General features: G+C 47.4%; 13 protein-coding genes across 13 annotated transcripts; 7 read left to right on the forward strand and 6 right to left on the reverse strand.

The window, feature by feature from the left end:
- Positions 1–162: 162 nt before the first annotated feature.
- SERLADRAFT_417465 (cytochrome b562) lies at positions 163–1,339 on the reverse strand (the record flags this gene model as incomplete). The annotated part of the gene is made up of 6 exons (XM_007321941.1): positions 163–392; positions 463–562; positions 622–830; positions 895–962; positions 1,019–1,165; positions 1,219–1,339. 5 exons carry the CDS (start codon positions 1,068–1,070, stop codon positions 192–194), a joined length of 630 nt encoding a protein of 209 aa, XP_007322003.1.
- A 122-nt stretch (positions 1,340–1,461) lies between these two features.
- Positions 1,462–1,915, forward strand: SERLADRAFT_398257 (uncharacterized protein; the record flags this gene model as incomplete). Its single annotated transcript, XM_007321942.1, has 3 exons — positions 1,462–1,643; positions 1,705–1,765; positions 1,863–1,915. Coding segments are annotated over 3 exons (170 nt in total), but the record flags the coding sequence as incomplete, so codon positions are not given.
- Positions 1,895–3,572, reverse strand: SERLADRAFT_475693 (ubiquitin-conjugating enzyme, E2; the record flags this gene model as incomplete). Its single annotated transcript, XM_007321943.1, has 9 exons — positions 1,895–1,949; positions 2,054–2,482; positions 2,538–2,558; positions 2,610–2,689; positions 2,743–2,852; positions 2,918–2,941; positions 3,029–3,077; positions 3,133–3,216; positions 3,402–3,572. The coding sequence occupies 8 exons, from the start codon at positions 3,465–3,467 to the stop codon at positions 2,440–2,442; spliced, it is 477 nt and encodes a 158-aa protein (XP_007322005.1).
- Positions 3,573–3,869: 297 nt separating this feature from the next.
- On the forward strand, positions 3,870–5,129 carry SERLADRAFT_475698 (uncharacterized protein; the record flags this gene model as incomplete). Its single annotated transcript, XM_007321944.1, has 4 exons — positions 3,870–4,137; positions 4,191–4,239; positions 4,302–4,355; positions 4,429–5,129. 4 exons carry the CDS (start codon positions 4,108–4,110, stop codon positions 4,677–4,679), a joined length of 384 nt encoding a protein of 127 aa, XP_007322006.1.
- Positions 5,130–5,144: 15 nt separating this feature from the next.
- SERLADRAFT_363212 (uncharacterized protein) lies at positions 5,145–6,665 on the reverse strand (the record flags this gene model as incomplete). The annotated part of the gene is made up of 5 exons (XM_007321945.1): positions 5,145–5,511; positions 5,617–5,787; positions 5,856–6,203; positions 6,257–6,388; positions 6,439–6,665. 5 exons carry the CDS (start codon positions 6,503–6,505, stop codon positions 5,318–5,320), a joined length of 912 nt encoding a protein of 303 aa, XP_007322007.1.
- Positions 6,666–6,812: 147 nt separating this feature from the next.
- SERLADRAFT_475703 (uncharacterized protein) lies at positions 6,813–7,297 on the forward strand (the record flags this gene model as incomplete). Its single annotated transcript, XM_007321946.1, has 1 exon — positions 6,813–7,297. One exon carries the CDS (start codon positions 6,932–6,934, stop codon positions 7,112–7,114), a length of 183 nt encoding a protein of 60 aa, XP_007322008.1.
- Positions 7,298–7,605: 308 nt separating this feature from the next.
- Positions 7,606–7,980, forward strand: SERLADRAFT_398272 (uncharacterized protein; the record flags this gene model as incomplete). Its single annotated transcript, XM_007321947.1, has 2 exons — positions 7,606–7,694; positions 7,760–7,980. Coding segments are annotated over 2 exons (182 nt in total), but the record flags the coding sequence as incomplete, so codon positions are not given.
- A 42-nt stretch (positions 7,981–8,022) lies between these two features.
- SERLADRAFT_475705 (uncharacterized protein) lies at positions 8,023–9,179 on the forward strand (the record flags this gene model as incomplete). The annotated part of the gene is made up of 3 exons (XM_007321948.1): positions 8,023–8,979; positions 9,037–9,055; positions 9,115–9,179. Coding segments are annotated over 3 exons (894 nt in total), but the record flags the coding sequence as incomplete, so codon positions are not given.
- Positions 9,180–9,243: 64 nt separating this feature from the next.
- SERLADRAFT_372861 (glycosyltransferase family 22 protein) lies at positions 9,244–11,330 on the reverse strand (the record flags this gene model as incomplete). Its single annotated transcript, XM_007321949.1, has 7 exons — positions 9,244–9,309; positions 9,360–9,708; positions 9,765–10,431; positions 10,531–10,676; positions 10,729–10,871; positions 10,935–11,025; positions 11,122–11,330. The coding sequence occupies 7 exons, from the start codon at positions 11,328–11,330 to the stop codon at positions 9,244–9,246; spliced, it is 1,671 nt and encodes a 556-aa protein (XP_007322011.1).
- Positions 11,331–13,229: 1,899 nt separating this feature from the next.
- On the forward strand, positions 13,230–13,971 carry SERLADRAFT_475713 (uncharacterized protein; the record flags this gene model as incomplete). Its single annotated transcript, XM_007321950.1, has 3 exons — positions 13,230–13,262; positions 13,324–13,744; positions 13,799–13,971. Coding segments are annotated over 2 exons (582 nt in total), but the record flags the coding sequence as incomplete, so codon positions are not given.
- A 339-nt stretch (positions 13,972–14,310) lies between these two features.
- Positions 14,311–16,599, reverse strand: SERLADRAFT_475715 (uncharacterized protein; the record flags this gene model as incomplete). Its single annotated transcript, XM_007321951.1, has 3 exons — positions 14,311–14,748; positions 14,805–15,578; positions 15,633–16,599. 2 exons carry the CDS (start codon positions 16,509–16,511, stop codon positions 14,835–14,837), a joined length of 1,623 nt encoding a protein of 540 aa, XP_007322013.1.
- Positions 16,600–16,910: 311 nt separating this feature from the next.
- SERLADRAFT_351535 (uncharacterized protein) lies at positions 16,911–17,762 on the forward strand (the record flags this gene model as incomplete). The annotated part of the gene is made up of 5 exons (XM_007321952.1): positions 16,911–17,144; positions 17,200–17,283; positions 17,336–17,435; positions 17,489–17,567; positions 17,621–17,762. 5 exons carry the CDS (start codon positions 16,911–16,913, stop codon positions 17,760–17,762), a joined length of 639 nt encoding a protein of 212 aa, XP_007322014.1.
- A 240-nt stretch (positions 17,763–18,002) lies between these two features.
- SERLADRAFT_351422 (putative copper radical oxidase) lies at positions 18,003–20,453 on the reverse strand (the record flags this gene model as incomplete). Its single annotated transcript, XM_007322325.1, has 3 exons — positions 18,003–18,096; positions 18,148–18,391; positions 18,455–20,453. The coding sequence occupies 3 exons, from the start codon at positions 20,451–20,453 to the stop codon at positions 18,003–18,005; spliced, it is 2,337 nt and encodes a 778-aa protein (XP_007322387.1).
- Positions 20,454–20,618: the final 165 nt, after the last annotated feature.

Genomic DNA, 20,618 nt, shown 5'->3' on the forward strand with positions numbered 1-20,618 from the left:
GAGGCCTCGATGGCGCTATCTTTGAGTATAAACCTTGAACTAACGATCCAGCGCCGTGACTATCCACACTTGTATGGCTCAGGCGACGTAGACGCATATTTGTTATACTGCAATGTTCTTTTATGACATCACTATGCACAACATCGTTCATAATATTCTACCAGTATAACAGTCCATTGCACGACCATCGTTCACAAGAGACTGAAAAAGTCGGAAAAGTGCGCATCGGCGAGGTTGAGCTCGAAAGAGCCATAGACGTCGTGGATGGTGAAGTTTGACGCGTAGTTGGCTGGGTCAAAGACTTCTGTATCGTTATTGGCGACGTATTCGATGAGCTGTGTTCCCTCCAAGTCACCGCCTCCAATGGCTCCTCCCTCCCAGTAAGTGCAGTTCTGTTTTACGTGTGGATGTATAAGTACTAGTATTCAAACATATTGAGGATTCAGTAACAAGCGCACGAACCTCGCATAAGAACGAAGCTGTGATGGACGTAGAGTTGACCGAGGTACCAGGGAGCATGGTGATTATTGGTCCGTAGTAAGGAGTAGGCTGTGTATAACCACTGCACTTTCATTAGCTTTGCACCTCCCGTGCTGAGGAGATGCGAGGATCAGAACTTACGTTGTCCACCTCGGTGACAAGATGACTTCGCCCTCATATGGCCAGAGAACGAACAGTAAGCTGTAAGCCATGGAGCCTCCGACAGTGATACCAGTCCAACCATAGGTAACGGGTGCTACTATTTCTGCGATGAAGGCGGTCGAGTTGGCACCACCGTCTGTCGATACGGGAGGGAATGTGAGGCCGACGGTGATATCGAGGGTGGGATCCTATGCAAGCAAAATACCAGAATGAGTTTTGTGAACGCGTCGATGTCGCGTCAAATCAACGTACCGTGTAACCCTGATAGCAGATGCCACTAGTCGAGTCGCAGTATGCAGTAGCGTTTGGTACGGCATTTACTGTATTTGCGAGATGTTAATGAGCACTAAGATGAACTGTAGACGTTGGGACTGACCAAATTGGATGCCGAGAAAGAGAAGGGATGCGACCAAGAGCTTCTGGAACATGTTTGAAAGCAAAGGCAGTTGTGAGGGGTTGAGGTTTAGATGACGACCATATCGCGCAGGCTTTTATAGGTGTCATGTCGAAACAAACGAGGATCCTTAAGAGTAGCGTAATGATTGAACCGTTAATGACAGGACGTCGACGACATACTATTGGTGCGGACGCTATACAAGTATGAGAAAGGCATTGGCTCTCACCATTATTGTGAATAAAGGAAACTAGAAGCCGCATTTTTACGGGATGCCTTGGAGGATGATCACGATGCTCACTCAGCGCTAAATAATTGGGTCTGATTCTGTTCAACTACAGTTTCCTAAACCGGCTCTTGCCTTTGTGATCGCTGACATAAGCAACAAAATTTGCGGGTAAACTGAGCTTGCGCTGTTTTCCGTGGCTCTGCTGCAGTTTCTTCTTTTCACAAGACTCTTCAACACTGACCAAGGATCAGCCCGACGTGAGGTCAGCTCCCCTATATCCTTCATTCTCGACAGGAACATCCACTATAAAACATCATAAAAATGGCTGAACAACGATCAAAGGCTTGGCCTCTTGCGGATGAGGCACTCACCAACTCCGTGAGTTTCTCCTAGTGTCCCCGCGTCCCGTTCTGTCGGTAATCTCTTGATCATACAATAGATCCTGGACTTGGTTCAGCAGGCTGGACAGTATAAGCAGCTTAAAAAAGGTGCAAACGAAGGTCTGTGGTCCGCCTAGTTTCCCCTCCATCCGACCCATATCTCTGGATTTCTCGGCCTCCGTCCTCTGGCATGATTACTGATGCTCATTCCGTATAGCTACGAAAACTCTCAACCGTGGTGTAGCGGAATTTATCGTGCTGACCGCTGATACCGAACCCTTGGAAATTCTCCTTCATCTGCCCCTCCTGTGCGAGGAAAAGGCATGTTTTCCCTCTTGCCCGCACACTCGTGGCCGGTTGCTAATGCGTTTTTTTTTGTGCGTTGCGTGTTTCGCTTCGACTCCTAACAGAACGTGCCCTACGTCTTCGTGCCTTCAAAAGCTGCCCTGGGTCGTTCCTGCAACGTTTCTAGGCCCGTTATTGCGGCAAGCGTGACCACCAGTGAAGCGAGGGAGTTGCAAAGCCAGATCCGCACCATCAAAATAGACATCGAAAAACTCATGTATTAAAATTACAATTTCCCGATGATTCTGTGTACTTGTTCATGTTCTCTCTGGGCCATCTCAGACTTGCAGATTAATGATAGTAGTATAAATGGTGTTTTTGGATTATACATTCCGAGCAACATCTTTCATTTCCCCGTCCCGAATTATGAAAAGACCAACAAAGAAGGATATTACAATGAGAGGCAGAGCAAGAGACATTCACTTTACAGCTGAGTACATCGCGCACGATTATTTAGGGATATTCTCTCGAGCTTGCTGCCTAACTTTCCTCCTGTATTTGAAGTATGATAAATAGAAGAATACGTGATTGGTAAAGAGAAACTCACTCATAGGCCACCTTATCATTCCTGATGCGAGATGTCAGTCATCGAAGAGAGTCAATTTGTGCCGTTACTCACTTGAACATCGTGTATGCATCACTCTGCGCCGGGTCGTTTACATTTGGATCATCTAGTAGGTCCTGGATACCGAGCAATATCTTCACATCGTTTCAACGAAGATCCAGCGGTAATTATAAGCTAGTCGACATACTTGTTTGATGGTGATGGCTGGTTTCCATGACTTCTCTTCATCGAGAATGGATAAACAGACTGTTCCAGAAGGATAGACGTTGGGATGAAACAGAGGCGGTGTGAATTTGCCTGGATGAAGTGGGTATGCACCGGGTGGTGAGCGCTGTTCGATTTGATCGGGGGTACCCACTCACATTTTGGTGGCTTTGAAGGGTAATCTTAATGAAACGAACGAGCACGGGAATGCGTGGGTCCACATAAGGCCGGGACATGAGATAATTATCAGAGATACGAAGCTACGTTACCTTCAGGGAAGTTCATCGTAAGCTTGTACAGGCCACCATCCCATGCGGACTAGGACGACTCGAGTCATTCTTTATAGCAGGACACACCGATGAATCGTGCTTACACCCGCTTTTCCAGGGATACCCACTTCCCATTCCATAAGATTCATGGAACCATCTGCCGCTTTCGCTGGTTTTGCGTAGAAACCCTGCAGTCGGACAAAGTACCATAGCGATCGAGTACATGTTGCAAGCAAGAGAATATATGGTGACCGATTGAAAGACACCGATGGAGAGTTTAGCGAGCAGCGAGAGAAAAGCGAAAGAAGAGGGCGACCAAATGAAGAATGAGAGATCTGCAACCGATAGTGAGCCAAAAAGCAAGAATACGCACGAACGGATGGTCCTTTCTCCATTGCTTGCGTTCCTCAGCGAGACGAGGCCTACAAATTCCAGACATTTGCACAGATACGGCGTGAGGCTATGTTATCACACTATTGAATGACTATTTTGTAGACACAAAGAGCACCAAAACACTTGCAATGGACACGAAAGAGCTAGCAGCAATGGCTGCATGCCCAGCGATGAGCAAGAATGGCGCTTAGTCACCATTAGTCATCGCACAGATCAGTTCTGCGGCTTGGTTCGGTTCGAGCGTCCCGCGGCAACTGCGGCATTGGCTGCGGCGTGATCGGGGCGCAAGACTCCACCAAGATTATCATTTCAGCACTGCTATAGCTACGCCTGATGGGAAAGAAAGCAGCAGTGAGCGTTGGATTGAGATGGTAGCTATGTTTTCACGATCCAATCATGTTTATGGGCGGGCGATAACGACTGCGATGTTTCTTTAAGCAAGGTCGATCTTTGAATCTGGTTACTATCACGGGATGTTCTGCAGTGCATGCAGCACTTCAGTCCGGGCCTGCGGGTGCTGTCTTACACCGAACTAATCCTTTCTGGTAATGACGAATACACCGCCCCTTTTAGAGCTGCACTATATATTGGCTTCTCAAAATCACCATGCTTCTTTGGGGAGTCTTTTTTATTTCACGCTTTCTCTCTAACTAGTCATCCTACTTTCTTGGATCTCTCTACCTGTGATGTCAGACAAACAACAATTCATCATCGCGGTATGTGTACATTTCTCTCTCTCAATATCACCTTTCGCTTATTCGTCCCTCAGGTGTACAACATCGTCAAATTGATCCCTCCACAGAAGGTGATCAGCTGCAGTGAGTGATATCCATCTACAACACTCGACCCCGCAAACTCATCGCTTGTCCTCCTACGCCAGGTCATATCGCTAAGCTGGTTGGAAGGCCTAAGAGCGCACGGCAAGTCAAAGAAGGTACATACTTCCCTCTCTATCACCGAGTCTCCCGCTCAACCCAAATCATCTCTTTCTTTCTTTCTTTTTCAAGCCGTCAAATTTATTTCGCACACGACCCCACCAGTTCCCTGGTATCGCGTCGTGTCCACATCTGGCATCATCTCAGTGAGCGGCCCAAGCACTCAACAACTGGCGCTAGAGAAGGAGGGAGTCCGTGTGCGGACGGGAACTGTTGGGGAGTCGAGAGTGGATCTTGGAAAATGGGGATGGTATCCCCTTGTCGGCAGCCTGAACTATCTCGCCGATTCAGATACATCAGAGACGGAAGACTGGGGCGCATGACCACTCGTGGGTCATCGGAAGGGGGGGTTGGCGGCGTAGCAGCAGCCGATTTTCGTTTCGTCTCTTTTTCATCTTCTCTTTTCGTTTCTCTCAGGCTGTTGAATTGGGGTGGCCTCGCACCGTGCCCAGCGATGTATCCATATTGACGATACCATACGGACTTTTCGGTGTTTTTGTCGCTTTCTGCTCGCACTGTATTTCCAAGGATTTCCCTTCTCGACCATTTTCATATGGATATTGTATGTTTTTTTTTTGTATTGTGCCATCAGAAATTTTCGATTCAGAAATTGAAAGAGCAAATTTTTTTGGGGTCGCTTACCGTTGACTTTTTCGACCCCGGAGCATACTTATCTTCCGAAGAGCTACAGAGATTTTTAATTGAATTAACACTGGGCTTGGTCGGCGCGGGTCATTCACATTAAGATACATTATATGATCTACTTTTTTTGGTCTCACTCCGCACTCTTAGAGATAGATCATCATAAGCAAAGACCCAGATAGGATACAAAAGTCGATCAAAATACACCGTCCGTACAAAAAGAAATAAAGAAAAAAAACCCCAGATTGCGTCCTATCAAAGTATCTCTAATCACATTTCTGATAAAAGCAGATGAAACTGAAACAGCCAATACTACGACCTACGTCACGATGACAATTTCTCCTTTGCCGTCCTTCAGAACGACCAACTCGCATTCGATTTTCTCTCCCGTGTCCAGACAAACAACGTCCGTAGGATCGGTGGAAGATACCTTAATCTGTCGACGCTCAAAGAATGAACGACCCAATACAACGTCAAAGTGAGGTTCTTCCGACAAATACACGGGCACCGAGACTGTCTTCGATTTCTGGCCCGAGCGCTTCGTCGTGTTGGCTCCGCCGGTGTGAGGGAAAGGAGATGACGATGCTTGGTTCCGGGGTGTCGCGGGCGGCGACCCACTATTGGGGAACGAAGACGCAGGTGTGAGCGTGATAGGCCACTTCCCGAGATTCACCAATCCTCCGTATCCGTAATTACCAGGGGCAGCATCGGAGGGTATGAAGCCGTGTTTGATCGCGAATTTACGAGAGATGTAAACGTTGCGGTAGCCGTTCTTGAGAAGCATACGGACTGTTTTTTGAGATGTGATCCGTGAGTTCCTTGAGATAGGAGAAATGTAGGAGAAGATAACGACGCACCGTTATCTACCGGGCCTATACTACCCATGACAGTCCGCACGCCATTTTCACTGTGGAACCTCTCAAAATCCTTCCTATACCGTGGTTCGCCTTGGGGCTCCTCTGCCACCTCTGAGCCATTGCGTTTACTGGCCTTCGTTTTGCGAGACTTGGTACTGTGCGCAGAATGAGGCTCAGGAGACAGAGCTTTGGAGGGCTGAAACACGTAGTACGAAGGATTGCGATAGCTAGAGGGGCTTGGGAGGGGCTGCGTAGGATCGTGTACATGGAGAGTGGATGTCATTGATAGATCTTTGTCGGAGGACGATGGAGATTTCTGGCGCCAAACAAAAATGGTATAATCCCCATCTACGTCGGTAGAGTCAGTAATGCGCATGTAATGAGGGATAAGGTAGGCGTACCGTCATCCAGATTCCAGATGGAGTCATTCCATTGATACTTGACCCAGCCTGGGCCTATCGAACTGCCATGGAACTCTGTATTCGACTTCCTGGAGAGCTTTTCGAACAGCTGGCCGAGATTTTCTTCATTGACTGGGTAGTATACGTCAGGGATTAAAGAATAGAAGAAAAATAAGACGTACAGGAGTGGATCACGGCGAACGATGAAGATGGTGTATGAACATTCAATACGGGGGGCGGACTTGCCATCTGGGCGCACAAAGGGCGGGTGTATGACCAGAATCCGTGGTGTGCGGTAATGTGACGTCCAACGTATGGCAGCTAAACCTTGGCTTGACAGGACGACCGAACACTGAAGGGGATGCTGAATTGGACTAGAAGGCTGTTTCAACATATTCGTTAACCTACACCCGCAGTTACAGCTAGCGAGCCAGCTCATCTCCCGTGCGAACTGGCCCGACTGAGGAGCTCACGTGATCCCATCGGTTCATTTCAGAAGAGCATCGGCCTAATGTTTTCACGGGATATTTATTTCAGTGGTGTAGAAACGTGCAAACCACATGCACACATCTTTCAGAAGTTGTTCCAGTCATTTACTCATATACGATCACCCCTCGATCACCGAGGTGTGACAGCTGTCAGTTATGTGGGGAGCCTCTCGTACGTGGCAGTACTATGACCGTCCACATGCACAAGCAAGATGAAACCGCAGTTCCACGGAAGGTGTTTCGTCCAGTGTGTGCGGAGATTTTGATGGGACTCTTACTTTTATTGGTAGGTTACGCTATGCCAGTGGCAGGAGCTACTTTGCTGGCTGTTGCAGGCACTGGCAGTGTCCAACGAGGTTGGTCTGATTAGACTGTTGTATGCAGCGCCTGTGCAGCGGACATCACTGATACGGTCGATGTAAGCGGCTACAGGTAGGATGTGATAATCTTATCCTTCTAATCTCCTCGTCATTAAAGGGCGGCAGTGTCACTTGAAGATACATCCACTGGGAAGACAAAGGAGAAACATCATCTCCGGCTCTATAAGCTAAATACATGATTCTGATTTCTCACCTACACAATCAATCTTTCGCTGTTGATAGATGGGGAACCTGAAAACTAGATATAAGTAGAAGTAAAAGTACTTGAGAAGACGGACTCTGTGAGATGTGAAATGTTAGTTTCCATAGGGCGGGTTCATCAACCTGATTTCTCACCTATACGACTAATCTTTTCTTCGATGTGGACAGATTGGGGACCTGGATTGAAATTAGAATATCACAGTCAATGTATGGACACCAACCGTCAGTTTCATTGAGATAGCCATACACTCATATCAAGGCTCCCGTGGCAAACGCACACATGTCTAGGTTCAATCACGTTGTCCTTAGGGACCCTTCTAACAGTAGTGGCGCACATATCATCTCATGACTCAACTATGGCAGAGGTGCCTGCTTATAATTAAATCAGCAATGCTATGTTGATATTTTTGAATGTGAATCGAAGCAAGACGGACCACTCAATCCAAGTGTCAATCCTCGATACATGCTCAGCATCACCTTTCGTCGGTAGACCGGGTTCAAGGCATGTTGATAACTCGAGCAGGGCAAAAGATCACCGCAAAAATATTCGCGACTGTGCAGGGGGTGCGGGTGCGACTTTTATTGAGTCTGAACGTTGTACACCTTTATTCCAAAGACCTTGTTGAAAGCAAAGGAATATATTGTTGCGGTTATCGATGGTGAAAGACAAAAGCCATATTTTTTGAGCCACGCCACCGGGCGTCCTTGTAGTTCCGACGCCAAAGCTGGTCATTTCCGGCCACTACAGTCGAGCTCACGTTCTCTCTCGACACTCATCATCCTCAGTGTTCCGCACCCTCAGCGTGCTTTTTTTTACTGGGACGAACGTTAGAAGACACCAGATGTCTTTTGTCGCTCGGTTACTCCAGCCAGCGCCAGCGAGCCGACGAGCTTATTCGTCTTTTTTCTCCTCCAAGTCTGGTGGAGGCGGGCGTTACTTCAACTCAGCCAAACCTCCAAAGCCAGCGGTTACCGCTGGAAAGGGGAAGGTTGAGAACACAAACTCGAGTGTAGCAGCCAGCGAAAGTGCCAACGGTGGTGGCAATGGGAGCAACAATAAGATAAAGGTTGGAGGTGCTGAGGAAAACTCTTCAGCTCAGGCTCCTCCAGCTCCAAACCCTATCGATGCTGCCTCGCCTTCGTCTCGCTTGGGATCAGGCAATCCATCTCCAGTGCCATCTTCGCCAGCATTTTCAGCCCAGCATTCTCTTCCCATCCACCCGACGATAGCTTCCCAGGATTACAAACTACATCAATTCTTCTCTTTGCATCGACCTCTTCTGCTTCTTGCGCAGCCCACGTCGGCCATTTTCGAGTCCCCCCCTTTCCCGCCGTCCGCTTTCACATTCAACGCGGAAGCGAAGGAAAATATAGAGAAAGCACCGTCTCCACCACTTCAATTCAGGACCCTAGATGATCCTCCAGAGGCTTCTTTCGAATCTGATGCTGATACCGCTCGGCAGCTCGCTCACACACTCGTGATGAATCGCGTGGGCGGCACCATCTCCTGGCAGGACGCTTTGTCAAGGCTCGGTTTGGACAAGGATGTCCCTGTGGAAAGGGCTGCGTTGGCTAAGGAATGGGCAAAGGAGTGGGAGACTGTGTATGCGGATAGCACCAAACGCAAGAGAAGACGAAAGATGAAGAAGCATAAGTACGTAGTTTTGTTCTCATCAAAGGAATAGAGCTAACTGCATGTGCATTGTATTAGGTTGAAGAAACGACGAAGAGTACGTTAATTTATTTGAGAAAAAATCGCACATTACTTACTATTATTCTTTCTCTAGCTTTTGCGATCTCAGCGGCTCCAGGGTTGATTGTAGTTACCTTAGGCTGCGTCAGAATCTCATTAATAACAAGTATCCCCCCTCTTTCATGTATATACTATGGCATTTTGATCACTAGTATCGCGAATTCACTACAATCCACAGTTCCAGAAAAATTTACTCTTAAACTTTGAAGCTTGAACTAGTGTTATAAGGTACTGCATTCCGGTGGGTAACAAGCGAACTGCTGGGGGACATGCTTCCATACCCTTACCGCCCCTTTCCTCTTGCCTTCTCCCTCCCAGTCCATTCCACCCTTCCAGACCTCAGCATAACTTCTTTCTTGAAGTAATTCCAATACCCCAGGCTCTCGTAAAAGTGCACCAAACATAACGAAGTATTCTGGCCACTCATGTTTCCATCCGAGATCCCACGAATCATGGCCGCCATCTGTATCTTGGCGTCTGTCCCTGGCAGAGGCCCCCGGGACTGAGCTGGGGAATGGCGAGGCGGGATAGGTGGGTTGTACGGTAGATGGGAAGTGCTTTTGTATGTAATCATAGGGCGACTCGTAAAATATGTCAGTTTGGTCCTTGTAGTTTGTCAGATTTTGAAGTCTATCCCACAAACCGTGTGAGTCGGACATGATGGAAATGCACCAGGAACAACATACCCAAGAGGAGGTTCACATCCTAATGCCCACATCCTTCCGTGCCCGGCCAGCGAAGGCCTGTGCAAATGGGCTTGCCAAGGAGTCGAATGGCAAGGCATGAGAAACCCGACTGTCGTTAATTGGTCTGCGGGCAGGCTCTGCAGGTATGACATGACCTTGACCTGCCCAGTACAATGGAACCACGCGACATATACCGAAGCCGGAACACTAAGCAACAAAAGGTACAGGTGGCCGGTACGGATAGGAAGCCGCGGGAGAGAAGCTTTAGTTGGCAGTTTTGTTTTCGTGGGCGATCTAGAGCGGCGCTTATCCTCCTTGTTATGGCGAATTCCACGGCGGTAAAGATCTACGAGCGATTTAGATGCAATCACATGTAGCATAGGAAGCACTGGGTGTAAGAATCGCCATTCTTTGTGTCCAGCCAGGGAATATATGCATACAGTCCATGCTGCACATCCCGCTAGCAATTTCGACTTTGGATCTGAGCCTTGAATGATTAGCCAAAAACCATGTAGTGCGAATGGAAGAGCAGTAGTGCACAAAATTGGGAGTGCTTGGGACAGATAGTAATGAGAAGGACTTGATCCGTAGAAAAGGGATACCGAGGAAAGATTGACCCAGAGGAAGTTCAGCGATGTCAAAGTCGGTGCGCCATAGTAAGTGGAATCTAGGATAAGTGAGAGTGACAGGCACAGTAATCTGGGTAAATCATCAATCAGAATTCCACAGATTGAAGGAAAGCGACTGGAGACATACCCAATAGAACTTATATCACCAAGCATAGTGATAGCGTGTCTTGTTTTCCTTACACGCCAGAGCAAAGCACCATACATATAGAGCCATATGATTGCATTTGTGGGCCTTATTACGCAAGCTAGAGCGGCAAACGCAGTTGACTTTGCCAGTCCTATTCTATCTCAAACATAACTTAGGATCATCCGACAGATGATACGCTAAGACGCACCTATTCTGTAACGAATGAGAGGATGAAAAAGTATCCCAAGGGTAGTAACTGAGCGCGATTGTCGTCAGAGATGTTTCAAGGGAGTTCGATAGGGAACGAGAGAGAGAGAGGACATGGAAGAACGAGGTCAGGGATAAAAAATACTATATCACGCAGAGGTTGATCAATGAACTGAGGTGGTGCTATTTATATGGGACTCTACGCACAGTTGGTGATACGAAATCTATACCGAGCACCATTTTCGCCAATTCGCAGACCCAGATGTCTGTCAATGATCCGAGAAGACCATGAATAATTCTGGGAGCCATGACCTATCACTGTGAGGGTCACCTGGACACACAAGCAGGTAACTGACCTACCAAGGAAAGTGGATATCTAGCATCCCATCCTAACAACTTTATGAAATAGTATGCTGGTACATTGAGGGCGGGGTAGAGCACACTACGCAATGGATACGGGGAAAGCCATTCCCAAGTGAGACGTCCGTAACCAAAGACAAGATGGTGTGCTGGCTCTAAAGATTGAAAATACTCGTCAGGTTGGAAAAAGCTCTGGGTGGTTATCGCGATAGTAAGGCGAAGAAAGATAGCCAACAATTTCATGCGCCCGCCTTTGAGGATTGTAAGTCGAAACAAGATTCTCTAGTGGCGCTACCTTTCCTTTTCTTCACACAAGCATGCATGCCGCATGTTGTAGTAAATCCATTGCAGGTACAAGTACTTCGTGGAGACTAATTCGGAAAACCCCTCTCAACCTGAGCCATGATGTTGCTGGATCTTAAAAGCCGACTGTTTTCCACACAGTTTTCCATACAACGCTACCTTGCCCCAAAGTTTCAGGAGCGCAAGGAACCATACACTTGTATCGATGCGCTTTTTCAAGACAACATTCACAAGTACTCAGTTGCTCAATGGCAAGATATGATGACGCGGTTACCCGAGGACGTTGCATCTCGCTGCTTCGTTCATACGCTCGAGTTCTGTAAGGAAAGCAGAGGTGCAGAACATGAGTTTTTGTTGGCATATATCCGCCATCCAAACCCCAATGTTTCCACTCGCTCGTTGGTAAAGATAGAGCGCTTCGTTAACACTGATCAGCGCCAAGCACAGAAGAGGGAAGGTGAGAGCGAGTCAGGGGATCCGAGGAAGACAACCGCGCAGCTATCGTCCTCCGTTGATAAACCAGCCTATGATTCGATGACTGTCGTTACGGAGGGCGCAGAAGAACGAGCAATGTTGGCTGCCACCCAACCGTATGAGTGCCTTGGCACAATCATTTATCCTCACCAAGGTAACACTCCTATACCCAATGTCTATCACCTCTCCATACTTGCTGGTATTATCAGTGGATATTCGCCCTACAAACTATATGGAAGCCAATGCTACTGGTTTGCGCACACTCTCTGGGGGAGTCTGTCCAGACTTTTTCCACGTGTCAAATTTATTGACAACCAAAGAGCATCTGGACGCTCAAAGTGGGGAGTTGTACCCGTTGTAGTTAACGATGATGTGGACGGAGTGTGCGAGCAGTATCACATAGTTTGGCGGACGTTTCCGGAACGAAAGGAGGAAGAAAAAAACCGGCTCGAAGCTCATGACCGTGAAGTAAGTCTCCTAATGTCTGTCTTCTTAAGTTTTCATTACACTGACTGTTCGAAACAGCTGTTGAAACAAGCCTGGAAACTAGGCCTGCAAGAAGGCCGGCAACAATGGCTTCAGGAGCAGGTGCAACAAAAGCGCCAGGACATTGAGCAGCTGGAAAGACAATGGCAAGAGGACATGGAGCAGCTGAAACGACAGCGCCAAGAGGACAAGGAGCAGGTGCAACGAAAATATGAGGAGCAGCTGCAACGACAGCGCCAAGAGGACAAGGAGCAGCTAGAACGAAAATATGAGGAGCAGCTGCAACGACAGCGCCAAGAGGACATGGATCAGTTATATCAACGGTTTAAACGGGAACGAGAAGAACGAGAAGAATGTTGAAGGCGAAGGAAGAGGAAGAAGGGCACGGAACCTCAGGAGGGAACTTCGAGCTGACTGCGTAGCATTAATATACCACTCAACCTGTAGCTCACATGTAACTTCATCTTTCCCAGAGCTTTAGCACTGTAGTATCGATCAGAGTAGAGTCATATGTACAATATTGCATTCTTGGCCAAGTGCTGGGAGACTTCCAATAAAACTTTTGGACTTGAGATTATGATGTATTGAGTCTGGTTGATTAAGAGCATAGCATTGTTGCACGAATACACAAGCGGTAACAAACGTGATCTTGCATAGATTGCACTGAAGGAGATTTCGCGTTCAGGTCTGCTCAGAAGGTGTATATAGTCCGTCCCATGTGGTTGCGATGGTTGCGCTAAAGGTTTGGAGGGTGGGGGTCTGTCCACCTGCAACACAGGAGCTGGAAGGTTTGCATATTAATAGAAGAGACTAATGCTTATCTGTATGGTATTATTTGCCATTCGCCATGAGGAAATGGCAGGGATCTCCCTGTTTCGTGATGTTCGACATGTTGTAGTAAATCCATCACAGGTACAGTACTTTCTTTGCGAACCAAGCTTTCGCTATACTAAATAATGGTCCATACTCGTAGTAACTTTCTATCATGCCGCTGAATCTCACAACACGACTCGGACTGACCAACTTGAAGGAAAGGATTTCCGTACGACGTTTCTACATCCCAAGTTGTCACTCCACGGTGCCCACGTCATTGTACATCCATATGCTTTTTCAAGACTTCATTCATAAGTACCCTGTTGCTGAATGGCTATTTTTGTTGAAGCAACCACACAACGAAATTGCATCTCACTGTTTCGTCCATGAGCTCAAGTTCTGCAAGGGAAGCAGCGGGCCAGAACATGATTTTGTGTTGGCATATATCTGCCATCCAAATCCCAGCACTTCTATCCGCTCAGTAATGAAGATAGAACGCGTTGTAGATGCTGATCTTTGCCAAGCGTGGAAGGACTTGAAGAAAGAGAATGGAAACGAACAAGAAGATCCGAGGGAGACAAGTGCGCAGCTATTGGCCTCTATCGGTGTAGCATCCCGTGACTTGATCACTGTAGTTCAGGAGGTTGAGGAGAGGACAGTGTTAATGGCTGCCCAACCGTATGATGAATGCTTTGGCACAATCACGTATCCTCGTGGCATTGGGACGTCGACACCCAGAGTCTACCATCTCTCTATACTTGCTGGTATTGTCGGTATTCACTACAAACCACATGGAAGCCAGTACTACCGGTTTGCGCGCACACTCTGGGAGAGCATGTGCAAGCTCTTTCCAGCCACCGAATCTACTGACAACGGAGGAGCTTCCGAACGCTCAGAGCAGGGAGTACTACCTGTTGTAGTGGACAGTGATGCGGACGAAGTTTGCGAGAAATTTTGGTCGACGATTCAAGAACAAAAGGAGGAAGAAAAAAACCGGCTCGAAGCTCATGACCGGGAAGTAAGTCTCCTAATGTCTGTCTTCTTAAGTTTTCATTAAACCGACCGTTCAAAACAGCTGATTCAACAAGCCTGGCAACAAGGCCTGCAAGAAGGCCGAGAAGAAGGCCAGAAACTAGGCCGGCAACGAATTCAAGACGAAATTGATCGGCTGCGCCAGGACATAGAGCAGCTGCAACGACAACATCAAGAGGATATGGATCAGTTTAGACAGGGGCGAGAATAATGGGAACGGCTATTGAAGACGAGGGAAGAAGGGCACGAAACTTCAGGAGGGGGAGGAAACTTCAAGCTGACTGGGTAGCACTAATATATCACTCAATCTGTAGCTCATATGTAACTTCATCTTTCCCGAAGCTTTAGCACTGTAGTATTGATCAGAGCAGACTCATATGTACAATATTGCATGCGTTATTTCTGTACAAAAGGCATTCTTGGCCAAGTGCTGGTAGACTTCCAAGAAAATTTTTGGACTTGTGATTATGATGTATTGAGTCTGGTTGATCAAGAGCATAACATTATTGCACGAGTACACAAGTGGTAACAATCGTGACCTCGCATAGATTGCCTGAAGGAGAGTTCGCGTCCAGCTCTGTTCAGAAGCAAGGTGGTGTATATACATACCCACAACACCGTGACTATGTGATTTTCAAATTACGACCTTTCCGCCATGAATCTGGACATCTTTTTTGTCTGTTTATTCTGCCCAGCCAGGGGTCGTGTATCGGACGATCTACTCGACTCTTTGACTACTGAAGACATGACGACCGGTGGACGCTCTGGTCGGCTGGAAGAACCACCGATATAGTCCGTCCCATGTGGTTGCGATGGTTGCGCTAAAGGTTTGGAGGGTGGGGGTCTGTCCGCCTGCAACACAGGAGCTGCGGGCTCGATGGGAAGTGAGGGTTCAGCATAAGAGTTCCTCGTCAGTGACCGAGCTAATTTGAATTTGGAAGGTTTGGATTTCGTAGAGGGAATACTAGGAGGCGATGGTATCTCCGGTGTAGCCTTAGAGTGCGTGGATAGGGGTAAAGTGGGATTAGCGTGAGAGGAAGGTAAATTAGTTTCTTCTACGGTTGATGAGGGCCCAGTGCTGAAGTCAGGCCCAACATTTTGGACTTCTCCATTTTTTATGAGCTCCAAGACTTTCTTAATATTCTCATCCTCGCTACCACTTTCACCTGCTTCACCACCATATAGTTGTTCATTGACTAGTTTCCCCGTTCGGACCGCTCCTCGAAGAGACTTTTCACTGGCTACCGGTATTACTGATGATCCTAACGAAGTAGAAAGTGTCGGTTGACGCATTGCAGAAGAAGATGCTAGACGATCAGATTTGAAGCGCGACATTGCCGGTTTGGGGCGTGGTCCAGCGAGAGTAGCTTCGAGAGGAACTTCCTATCATACGCTTTTAACTAAATTATAGACAACCCCGAGAGAAACTGAGCTCACCGGTTGATCCCATTCATCTTCGTCGTGTGTATGAGATACCATGGCTTCTGTGGCATATTTGCCTATGGCGTTCTTTTTGTTATAGTAGTCAAGCGCGATTTCTCGCTGGTGCCGAGCTGAGTCGAGGTCGTATTCGTCTTCCAAGGCGGGCTCGATGTCTGACCCTTCGTCTTCATCTGCATCGGAATCTTTTCCTAATGCTCCGTCTTCCCGGTCAGATCCAATTACATTTCCGTCATCTGAGTCCACTGGCACAGGAGAATCGGGGATAGATTCATCATCCGAGTCAATGTCCAAATCAACTTCCTCCTCGATAGCGGGAGATGCCTGATGACGTTCGACGACTTGCATCTTCATTGGCAGTTTCCCCATCTGAGACTTGGTCACTATTGCATTACTATTGGCAGAACGAAGTCTTGCAGGCGTGATATCACCCCAGTCAACCTGTGGCTCATCGATCCTGACACTCTCTATAGTGTCCGGGACGTCTTCATCGTCTTTAGGAGAGGTGTCGGCGAAGCTCACGCTCTTTCTCGGCTTTGAAAGTATACTTTCTTCCCCAACTAATGGTGCCTTCACGGCCGCTTCCTTTCCAGGCTTTGTGACTTTGTCGGTATCTTCTCCTAGACTTTTCAACAGAGCCTTGCCCATCTTCCTCTGCATTTCCTTCGCTGCTTTCAGCTTCTCTGTCTCCTGCTTTGCATCCTCCTTACGCTTTTCAAGCACATTCCGTCTATGTTCTTCCTGTAATTCGTCATCTACAGCACTTGCGGCCGTCTCCTCCTCTTCCAATAGGTCTAGAAGTCGCTCCTGCTCAGCCCGGATGCGATCTCGTTCCAACGATGATAGGGAAGTGAGTGGTATAAGATCAGGCTCCATAAGCGAACCAGGACGTTCCTTGCATGCCAATAGAGGAGTGATATCTTTGTACCGAAAATAATTACCGTGACATATTCCTGGTACCGTCAGGTTGCCAGATAATTATACACACAAATATTGAGTCTCATTTGGTGATTAGATAAGCTACTGGAGGCTACGAAGAATAGCGGCAGACAAGCTTTTCCGAAAACGCTGTTACGAACCATGGTCGTCGCCCACACAGATGTAGTTATGTCTGCACCCCGCAAGACTCGCAGGGGGATTTCAAAGAAAAAAGCCAGAACAGCAGACTCTGCAGACCCGAATCACATCGACAGTGACCTTGAGATGGATGGTGCCCACACCTCTCAAAACGCTATCTCCCAGCCTCAACCAAAAGCCAGCACAGACGATGATCTGATGATTGAAGTCGATCCTTCAGCTGCACCGCAATCCACAGCAGTCCCCGTTTTCCCTCCTTTATCCGCCTCAGCCGTCCAGATATCTTTGAAATCGGAGACGAGGCGGGTTCCCATACCACCACATAGAATGACACCGATAAAAAAGGAGTGGATAAATATCTTCAGTCCGCTGACGGAGATTCTGTTTCTGCAAGTCAGAATGAATGTACAAAGAAAATGTGTAGAGATACGGGTATGTATAGCCTGCATGCGCACTATATATCTTTTTGAAATATTATCATCACTAGACATCGAAACAAACGAAAGATGTTGGTGCGCTGCAGAAAGGTGCCGATTTTGTAAAAGCGTTCGCTCTTGGGTTTGACGTGAATGTAAGACTACCATATGTCATGATGTCCATCTCCTAATTTTTGCTCCATCAAGGATGCCATCGCACTTCTCCGCTTGGATGACCTGTATCTTGACTCTTTTGAAATAAAAGATGTCAAGACCCTTCATGGCGATCACCTTTCACGCGCCATCGGTGAGCTTTTATTCACTGCCATTCCCACTTCCCTGAAGCTCATTTCCTCTCAGGTCGCATTGCAGGCCAGGATGGAAAAACAAAATTCACCATCGAGAATGCCAGTCGGACTAGAATTGTCCTAGCTGATACGTGAGTTCTACAATTAAATATGTTTGCAGCGGCTGACCTATATAATCGTTCAGAAAAATCCACATAATGGGCTCTTTCCAAAACATTAAAATAGCACGGGACGCGATCGTTTCCTTAATTTTGGGTTCACCTCCTGGGAAGGTGTATGCTGGGTTGAGAACCGTGAGCAGCCGCATGAAGCAGCGAGCCCTGTAGTACTTTCCTAGGCATGCTTTGGATGCCCATTATACTTATTATTTGCTACTGGCCGACGCCTTACGAGCACACACTAGTTTCCTGTAAAACTAACGCTGTTGATTCTGACTAGATGGGCGAAAAGCTACATTTACAAATCTAGGTTACTCATTTCCGAATATAACAAGTCCAACAAACAATCAAATGCGAGATACAGTGGTGAACCAGCGAAAATAAACAAAGCGGAGCCTTGAAGCAGATCTACTTAGATCCGCTGTGCAATTTCTTTCCTTTCTTGCTCTTCTTGCTCTTCTTTGAAGCCTCGTACTGATCAACTTTCGTTTTCTTAAGCATGCTACGCGAAGTGGTAAGTGACCGATATGCTGCTAAAGTTTGTGAAACTTACTTGTTTAATGCAGCACGATCTACTTTAGGACCCTTCCCATCTCCAACCATGATCTCAGATCCAGTGCTGGGTACACCGTCGACAACGATGAATATCCACCCTGGGCCTGGAGGATATATGTTACCACTTGGCGGGCCTGTGACTTCAATCGTCTCCCCATCATCCAAAAGTGACGCAACGAGATAAACCGATCGAGAGTTAGCATGTACAGTATGTGTCACAAATCCTAGGTCCATTAAGACAACTATATACAAAGACAATGAATGCTAAGAATGTGCCACACACACGGAATGGACAGATGTCACACCTTTGATGTCAGGGGCCCCCTTTGGCGATGCTGGAAGATTGACTATGAACTTCAAGGTTTGTCCAAACAGGATTTTACCAGGGGCACCAACTATAACAGGGCGCTTCATCTTCATATAAGGAGGACCGAACCACTCTACCCTATACTCTGTTCCGTACTTGATTTCACTTCGATCAAGGTTTGGGTTACTCCCAGCAACCATAATATCACCATTCGGCGTCAGTGTGGCTACAGAGTGGTAGAGCCTAGGAATTGAGCTACTTTGCATCCCTTGCGAAGAGAATCTCTGCCCTTCCGGGGCACTGGGTTTGTACAAGACAGGAGTCAAAACAGGATTGTCGGCATTCGACATGCCGACTTGGTCTTTGACGTTTCCATATCCTGAAATCCCGGTTCTGGCGCCATTGATTATGATGATGTCTCCAGTTGGGAGTAAGACAGCGTCAGGCATCATCCGCGCTTGGGGCATTTGTTCGACTTGCCATCCCTCAGCAATGCCTTTTGGGGTGAGAGCTATCCGAGAGCACTGACTTGATGCTGGATCTTGCGAAGAGATTTCGTAGCCGGGTTTTTGATCGTCGATGGTTGACCCTCCACACAACAAAACTTCTGGAGCATAGTCATTTTGAGGTGAGAGTGGAAGGAGAAGTCCAGTTCCAGCCATAGGATAAGTAACGCGCACGCCGTTTGGTATTCGTGGCAGTCTCTGCTCTTGATTTCTTTGCCAGTCATAAATCATCGCATCACGGTTAGCGGCCATAAACATTCGACCATCTGGGAGAGCGAAAGCGATAGGAAATAGATTTGAGTTAAGTGTGTCGACGAGAAACGGTAAGTGTATTGGCATTCCATTAGAACCGTTGATAGACTTTGGTGGCCAGTATTCGATAGTCGGATTGTTGACCGTTGCGTTGTTGTTCCAGCCTCCTTTTTTGGATCCACCGATGATCATCGCGCTACCATCCGAGATACGGACAACTGTAGGGTACCATCTAGGTGTCGCCATACGGACTCTTGAGTGATTTTCGTAGATATCGCATTTATCGACGTTTTCTGAATTACAGGGTTCAAAAATGCGGATAGCTTGAAGTCCATCCAGATCACCAAAGTCGGCAGCAGACGTTTTATGGCTCACTACCGGATTTCCTCCAACATTGATGAAAGTGCCATTACTCAAGAACGTTCCACCTGCACAGAAAGAGTTGGATTGCATTGTTAAAGGCTTGACGGCGTGTGTCTTCAAGTTGTACAATGCAGCCCAAGCGGGGTGCCCGTCCAAGGTTAGTGGATTGTGTTCCACTTTGTCGAAGATGATGGCATGAGAGGGAGAAATTATGGCTAGCTGCATTGCAGCCACTCCAGTAACGCCCTTTTGCTGCAACGTCCACTCTGGCGATATAAGCGTCCTCCGACTCGGGGTTTCCAGAGCAAGAGACGCATTAACTGGTGTTTGACCCTCGTCAGCGGTACCTTTCGTGACCACAAAGGCGTCGACATCCAAAACAGAGTTTCCCATCATACCATGGCCTTTGCCTATGTTGATGACCTTGATAGTGTGTTTTCCATATGGTAAGTTGTAGTCCCAAAAAATGCGTTGTTGCTGCCTTGCATAGTCGCTCCAGCTGTCCACAGTTTTGACTTTCCTCCCGTCCATAAAAACGTCTGAGGAACCATGAGATCTATCCACATTTCCAAACATCTCGATTCCAGTCCCATGAAATGTAAACGAAACTGATGAACCGATCGACTCCGTCCAGCGTAGTGTGTTGTGCACATATGCAGGAGAAAATGAATCAATCCAAGTACCGGTGTAGTGGACGAAAGGGGAAGATGAATCATAGCTTTTTGTTCCCGGCGGGACATAATAAGGCAAAAATCGGCTCGGTTTGTCTGATCCAGGTGCTATGTGGCCGTTCCAAGCAGATTCCCTGGTACTTGTAGCATTGCCAGATGCCAGCACAAGCAATGCCTGAACAAGAATTAAAGAGTATAATATCATTTAAAGGAGGCGTGTTCAACAAGGTATCACGATACCGCGGTTGTAGACAATCTCATGTCTAACGTTTGACGCGGAGAAGTCCGTGGCAATATGTCGCGACGCGTCAGGGCACGTGATGTTGATTTCTCTATCCAAAAGTACTGAAAGGCAAATTTCTAAAGTTCT

The sequence above is a fragment of the Serpula lacrymans genome (genome assembly GCF_000218685.1).
Source record: "Serpula lacrymans var. lacrymans S7.9 unplaced genomic scaffold SERLAscaffold_12, whole genome shotgun sequence".
NCBI classification, from domain to species: Eukaryota; Fungi; Basidiomycota; class Agaricomycetes; order Boletales; family Serpulaceae; genus Serpula; species Serpula lacrymans.